Source organism: Plasmodium gaboni, chromosome 1 (genome assembly GCF_001602025.1).
Source record: "Plasmodium gaboni strain SY75 chromosome 1, whole genome shotgun sequence".
In the NCBI taxonomy this organism is placed as follows: domain Eukaryota; phylum Apicomplexa; class Aconoidasida; order Haemosporida; family Plasmodiidae; genus Plasmodium; species Plasmodium gaboni.
In genome coordinates, this window is record NC_031481.1 from 70,950 (window position 1) to 79,332 (window position 8,383).

Below are 8,383 nucleotides of genomic sequence, written 5' to 3' on the forward strand. Positions count from 1 at the left end.
TTTTTTTTTTTTTTTTTTATATATTTTTTTAAAAAAAAAGAAAAAAAAACTTTATATATAAAAAAAATATTATGATAAAAAAAAAAAAATTTGAGCACTATAAAAAGAATTGTTTCTATATTTTTAAAAGAATTAAGAAAAAATAAAAAAAAAAAAAAAAAAAAAAAAAAAAAAAAAAAAAAAAAAAAAAAAAAAAGTATAATATTAAGGAAACGATATATATGACAATTTAATATATATATGTATGAGATAAAAAGTAACAAGAAAACAAATATAAATAATAAATATAAATATATATATATATATATATATATATATATATATATTTATTTGTATGTTTATTATTTTTTTTATAAAGTAATATGTTGTGTACCTTTTTTAATATTTTTTCAGTATTTCGATGAAATAATATAAAAATATGATGAGCTCTTGAAAACAAAAGATCGTTGTAAGTATAATGAAATAAATATAAATATAAATAAATAAATATATATGTTGTGTACCTTTTTTAATATTTTTTCAGTATTTCGATGAAATAATATAAAAATATGATGAGCTCTTGAAAACAAAAGATCGTTGTAAGTATAATGAAATAAATATAAATATAAATAAATAAATATATATATATATATCTATTTATATTTATATTTATATTTATATATGTTTCCATCTTATTTGTAAATATATTATATATATATATATATTTATATATACCACATTGTTGATATATTGTTTATTCAAAAAAAAAAAAAATTTATATATAATGATAAAAAAAACGACAAGATTGGTGTTCTACCTTTATATGACTATATGGTGTTTGTTCATTGACAAATGTCAAAACAGCGAGACAAATAATAATAATTATAATGATTACTACAATAATTATTTATCAAAGATTCATTCGTTTAAGTCTCCTTTCAATGTAGAAAATTTAGAAAATGGTTGGAATATTGATTATTCTAGTGTGAGTTCAAATAAACATGTCGTATTAATACCAAGCATATATAACAGAAGAGGTGTTCTTTATAATAAGAATCCTATAAAGTCTGACAATTTTATTATTGAATTTAATTTCTTTATAGAAAGAAAATATTACAAAGAAAATATTGATCAGAAATATTATAAAGATGAAAATAAAGATGTACATGAAATTGTATATAAAACCAAATCTGATGAAAAATTGAATACATCTAATAAAACAAATAATAAAAATCAAAAGGAAATAAAACGAAATGGATTCGCTTTATGGCTATTAAAGGATGAATTTATTATTAAAGAAGCTAACAGTGATGTAAATCTTGTCTTAGAAGAAGAGGAGTATAATATATTTGGATATAAAAATGTTTTTAATGGTATAGGTATTTTATTTCAACTAAAAAATAATAACAACAATAATAATAATAATAATAATAATAGTGATATTTTAAACGTATCTATGGTTGTAAACAACGGAAATGAATCTATAAATCCAGACGATTCAAACATTTTTAAAAATATACCTATTGATATGATTATGATTAATAATTTAATACACACAAAAATTATTTGTAATAAAAAGGAAATAACCATTGCCTTTTATTATCCTAAGAGTAATAATTATATTAATACTTTAATTATGAAACAAGATATAGCTAGAGAAAATTATATAGCTTTTACATCTTTCAATTATAAAGAAGATGATAATAAACAATACAACCAAAATAAAAATGTTTATGTTCCTACATTTGTTGGAATAAAACAAATATTAACATTTAATCTGAATAATATAAATGATATAAATAATAATAATAATAATAATAATTATAATAAAGATATATCAGCTAATGATATCAATACATCCGTCAATGAGATATTAAATCATATGAATCCACAAAATAATAATATCAATCAAACAATAGATGTATTAAAATCTATAACGACATTGTTACAAAAATTTATGACATATCAAATAAACAGTGAAAAAAAACTATTACAAAATATAGATATGTTAAATCAAAAATTAGAATATGTACAATCTGAATTAAAAATTATAAAAAAAAATTTAATAAATCAAACAGAAGATCCAAAAAATTTACAAAAAATTTTTTCAACAGAATTAACTGGTCTAAAAAATCTATTCCACACACATACACAACATCATAAAAAAAATATTGAAGATATTACAAATAAATTAACAAAAAAAATTGAAAAAAATAATGAATTAAAATTATTAACAGAAAAAGCTCATAAACTAGAACAAATTATTAACAAAGGAAATTCATCAGTATATATATTATGTTTAGTATTTGCTTTATTAATCATATTTACTTTAATATTAATATATAAAAAAATAAGAGATGTAGAAAAAAAACACATCCTATAAAAAAAAATATAAATATAAATATAAATATACATATATATATTATATATATATAAACATTTTGTTTATTTTTTATATTTTTATATTTTTATATTTGTGAACGCAAATAAAAATATACATGTATTTGTTACTACATTGACAGGTTTATATATATCTTTTATATATTATAAAAATATTCTTATATTTTATATTTCATTTTAAAATTTTCTAATTTATATTGTCATTTTATTATTATTGTTTTTAATTTATATTGTCATTTTTATTATTTTTTTTTTTAAATTTATATTATCATTTTTTTTTTTATGCGTAATTAAAAAACTCAACTTATTTACACACAACCTTATTTTTAAAAAATTAAAAATGCCCAGAATAAATGTACTTCTCCTCATACATACATATATGTATATATATATATATATATATATATAATGTGATTAATATTTGAGCCATTATCTTTATATATATAAAGGTGTACATATTTAATGTTTTTACAACCAATATGAATATTGTATGGAACTATTTAATTATTCATATAAAACGACAAAAAAAAAAAAATAAAATAAAATAAAAGAAGATCCATATAAGTAAAACCATTTGACAGCATTATATAAAACTATAAAAAATGAAATAAAATAAATAAAATTAATAAAATTAATAAAATTTTGGTCTACATGCAGATACAAGACAATATCTTATATATATATATATATATATATATATTTATTTAACCATGTTTTATTATATATATATATTTTTTTTTTTTTTGTCATGTGATATTTGTTTATATATATATATTATCTATTCCTTTTATATAATAATAAAATTAATATATCCTCTTTAAAAAAAAATTTATAAATATTTTTTTTGTATTATTTCATTGTCCACTTTTTTCAAAATGCTTATGAGAATTTCAAGATATTTTTTTCTTTTGTATTTAATAAAGGCACATCTTGGTATATTCAAAAATAAAGAAAAAAAATAAAAAATAAATAAAATAAAATAATCTAAATAATATATATATATTTATTTATATGTTTATATTTCTTTTTTGTAGATTCGTTTTCAAGATATGGGACCCGCTTTCGAGAGTCAACACTTGAAACATATATGTAAGCACAATGTTTTAAAAAAAAGGAAAGGAATTATTCCTATAATATTACAAAAAAATATATATTTTATAATAACATATATATATATATATATATATATATATATATATATATATATATTTATTTATATTTATATTTATATTTTTTATCATTTTAGAGATAGTGGTGATGTGACATATAATAATTTTATTATAAACAAAAGATTACTTAAAGAACATTCACACTGTGATGCGTGGTCTGAGTGGAGTGCATGTTCTAAAACATGTGACTATGGAGTAAAAATCCGAGTAAGAATAAGCACAGATGAAAAGAAATCACAAGGGTGTCAGAATATCACAGAGTCTACAATATGTCATATACAAATATGTCCTGAGACTTATGAAGAAGCAGAAAAAACTTATTTACACAATAAAGAAAACGAACAAAAAAAAAAATTAAAAACAAAATATATTTTAATCTTTACTATTTTTTCTGTAATTAATATTATAGTCTTATTAATATGTCTTATCTTATCAATCAAAAAAAAAATTATCTAACAAAATAAATAAATACATATATATATATATATATATATATATGTGTAAATATTTATTTATATATTTATATTATTCACTATGATATTGCGTTCATATATTATTTTATTTATATATATATGTTTCTTTTTTTTTTTCAACATTTCCTATATTAAAAATAATAAATATAATATATTTTTAAAAAATACATCCTCAAAATATATATGTATATATATATGTTGATCTATAATTATTTTATTTTATATACTTGTATTTCTTCAATATAATAAAAGAACATATATGGCTTTATTTTATTTACTTAACTTTTCAAATACAAAATAATATATTTTTAATATATAAATATATATATATATATATATATATATATTTTTACTCTGCATAAATATATGTATTGTATGTTTAATAAATAAAAACAAATGAGCATATTTACAAATATATATTATATATATATTATATATATATATATATATATATATATATATATATGGCACGTTAGATTTGTTCTTAGGGGAACACATATAACTATCATGCGTAATATATGTATATTATATATATATATATTTTTTTTTTTTTTGTGTACATAATATTTATATATTCACTTATGTTCACATAATTTTCTTATCTTTTCTTTTATATATTTAAACAAAAAATATAGAGAACAAATATATTCCTATGGTATATTAAATGAATACTTTTATTATTTTATTTTATTTTTTTTTTTTTTTCAAATCGAAATATATGTATATATATATATATATATAAAATGAACATATATTAGCTTACATGCAAAAAGAAAAAAAATATATATTTTGAAATATTTGCATTGATGTATATATTTGATTAAATTTTAAAAACAATAAAATGAAAAAATCAAAAATAAAATAAACTCACAAAGAACTAATCATATATATATATATTATATATAAGTTATATATATGTGTGTATGTTAATATACCAATATATTTTTTTTGGTACCATAAAATATTTAATGAATTAAAAAAATTACAACATATATATATATGTTCTTATTTAAAAAAAAAAAAAAAAAAAAAAAAATTACGTTAACAAAAGTGCACAAGTATTTTTAAAATATTGGTATATTCGGATTTTTTAATATATATATATATATATATATATATATACATATATATATTTAATATAACATGTATATTTATCATATATATATATGTAGCATGTATGTCTAACTTTCATTTTTACCATGTCATATAAAAACACATTTGTATGAACAACCCCACATTTCTCTTTTTTTTAAGTGTAGATTTTATATAATTATATAAACAACATTTGTATATACATATATATATATATATATATATATATAAGATGTGGTTTTTCTACTTGTTGACTTACATTTTAAAATTGTTATTTTTTCTTATTTTCATGTGTTCACCTTTGTAAGCTTTGTCACTTTTTTTTTTTTTTTTTTTTTTTTTTTATGCTCAATATATAAATATATAAATATATATATATATATATATATATATATATATATATAGATTCATATATATATCCATTTATATATCTTTTACGTGTTATATTTAAAAAAAAAAGAAATGGGAGACTTTAACGATTTAAGCATAGAACTGAAAAAAACGGAATTAATAAAAGAGGAGTTGAAAAATCTTAGCCATATAATTCATAACGAATTTAATTTCTTTTGTCAAAATGAAAACAAGAATATAACATTAAGTAATAATATTAAGGATTCTTATAATGACGATATATTTTCTACTAGTACATTAAATAATTTATATACATCATGGAAATTAGAAGATTTTTCTCATTTTGATTTTAATAGTATTTTAGATATATTAAAAAGAAATCAATATGTTATGTGTAGTATATATTTCCTTATAATCTTTTCTTGCTTATATTTTTTAACATTATTATTATATACAAAATGTATAAAAAGAATGTTAAAAAAATGGTTCTGTAAATATTGCACCTCACATATAAGTGAAAATAGTAGTCATAATGAAGACAGAACTTTATTACAAAGTGTAATGAAAAAATCTTGTTATTTTATAACATATTCATTTATAACATTCCTTTTATTATTACTTCTACTTTCTGGAATTACATATATGCATTATTTTATAAAAACAAAAAGAGGAATACATGATAATATTTGTAACATATATACAAAAATTGATGCCTTCTTATTAAATAAATGTACGGATCCAAACACAGTCGACATTTCATGTTATTCAGCTGAACATATATTAACTGATGTTGATTCAATATTAAAAGAATATAAAAAAATGAAGCTCAGGGCAAAGGACGACTCATTCCTCGACGAAAACACTCCTTTCCCCCTCCTCGAAAGTAAGAAAAAGAAAAATAAATAAATAAATATATATATATATATAAATATATATATGTATATATATTTTTTTTTTTTTTTTTTTTTTTTTTTTTAGGATACATTACAACGTTCAATAAACTCAATATACTAAAAGAAAACATAAATAAAAATAACGAGGAACTCGAAAACGGATATTTTCACACTTACCCTGCACTCACAGGGATCAGCGAAACACTAACAACCATTCTTAATGAAGGAAATAAAAATTTCGACAATGCTAGAAATATTATTAAGGAAGTTAAAAGTACAATAAAGTATTCATTTCATACAATTGATGAAACAATAAGAAATATATTTAATGATAATTTACCTAAATTTACAGAATTAATAACAAAAGCTGGAAAATCTATTAAAGGAATAAATAACAAATATAAAATTAAAGAACGAATTCCTAAATATACAAATATTATTCTATTAACTAATATTATTTTATTATTACCACCATTATTAATATTATTAGGTATTATAATATTTATGATTTATATTGTTATAGGAAATATTCAAAAAAATAATAATTTCTTTATAAAATTATTTGGTCATTTCAGTGCTTACTTTGGATTCCTTACAATTGTTATTCTATCATTTGGAATATTATTCTTAAGTACATCCGTTATAGGAGGAACAACTTGTATTTTATCAGAACGAATCCTAAAAAATGAATTACATTTAGATATATTAAATAATACTCTTATAGATTATTGTATTAAAAATGAAAACGCACCATTAATTGATGATAATATAACAACAAATCTTGTAAGTAAAATTAATTCTTTTGATACAGGACCTATAGATAAAAATATAAACGAATATGAAAAACATTTTACAACTTTAAAAACATCTTTTTATGAAGATTCGTTAAATTTTATGGATTATATATGGGTTGTTATAGTCAAACAAGACCATAATATGTTTTTAAATAGAATAAGAAATCGAGAAATTAAGTTATCATTATTAGCAACAAGTATTATAAACGAAGATATTAAAATTGGAGATGTAGAAGCTATGGGTATCAGATCCTATTTATATAAGTTAAATCAAATTATTTTTCCTCAAAGAAATGGTAAAATATGTTTTAATGATATTGTATGTGAAAAGGAAGCTAATACATATAATATTACTGAAAATTCAAACACAGACGATCCAAAATATGTATCTATACGTAATCAAATAAATGAAGAACTTAGAAATGACTTGGATGCTATTATCCAACTCTTTGTTTATAAAGCACGTATTTTAAAAGAAAAAATATTCGATATCAACGATCTTGATAGTAATGAAAAAAACAAAATAGGATGGAGCGAATATACACCCAGGAATACACATGGAACCAAAAAAAAATCAATCATTAATACTTTCCTAATAAATGTTATTGAAAGTATTAACTTTTCAGAAATAATATATTTCTTTGATAAAATGAAAGATCAATTTAATGTACTTAAATCATTAATTCTATTAAAAATTGATACATTAACAAAAAATACAAATTGTAATAAATTTGTAAAAGAATTTATTGATGTAAGAAAAGATTATTGTAATAAAGTCGTTTTGAATTTATCTACATTATCTATATATTTAATTATATTTGCAATCACTTCCTTTTTATTATGGTATCTATTTCTATTCTTGTGGTTCTATTATAATATTAAACCATCATAGATTAATAACATTCTTCCGACAATAATAATAAAAAAAAAAAAAAAAAAAAATTAAATTATGATAAAATTGTTCACTTATGTAGTAAACACAAAATGAAATAATTTTATCCTAAGTAGCAAAGTATATCTGCTTATTAATTTTATTATACAAATATTAAAATTATCTAATTGAAGGAAGAAACACCTTCCCTCAAAAAAAAAAAAAAAAAATAAATAAATAAATATTAAAAGGTAACACATATATATATATATATATATATATATATATATATATATTTTTGTTTTGTTTTTTTTTGTCTTTGTTTCATTTTATTCAATTTTTATAGCATATCATGCTATGT

At 18.0% G+C, this 8,383-nt stretch overlaps 3 protein-coding genes across 3 annotated transcripts; all 3 read left to right on the plus strand.

Moving 5' to 3' along the window:
* Nucleotides 1-763: 763 nt before the first annotated feature.
* On the plus strand, nucleotides 764-2,362 carry PGSY75_0103900 (parasite-infected erythrocyte surface protein; the record flags this gene model as incomplete). The annotated part of the gene is made up of 1 exon (XM_018783595.1): nucleotides 764-2,362. The coding sequence occupies one exon, from the start codon at nucleotides 764-766 to the stop codon at nucleotides 2,360-2,362; it is 1,599 nt and encodes a 532-aa protein (XP_018643879.1).
* Nucleotides 2,363-3,254: 892 nt separating this feature from the next.
* Nucleotides 3,255-4,004, plus strand: PGSY75_0104000 (thrombospondin-related sporozoite protein; the record flags this gene model as incomplete). The annotated part of the gene is made up of 3 exons (XM_018783596.1): nucleotides 3,255-3,312; nucleotides 3,414-3,468; nucleotides 3,626-4,004. The coding sequence occupies 3 exons, from the start codon at nucleotides 3,255-3,257 to the stop codon at nucleotides 4,002-4,004; spliced, it is 492 nt and encodes a 163-aa protein (XP_018643880.1).
* A 1,571-nt stretch (nucleotides 4,005-5,575) lies between these two features.
* On the plus strand, nucleotides 5,576-8,043 carry PGSY75_0104100 (putative membrane protein; the record flags this gene model as incomplete). Its single annotated transcript, XM_018783597.1, has 2 exons — nucleotides 5,576-6,347; nucleotides 6,443-8,043. 2 exons carry the CDS (start codon nucleotides 5,576-5,578, stop codon nucleotides 8,041-8,043), a joined length of 2,373 nt encoding a protein of 790 aa, XP_018643881.1.
* Nucleotides 8,044-8,383: the final 340 nt, after the last annotated feature.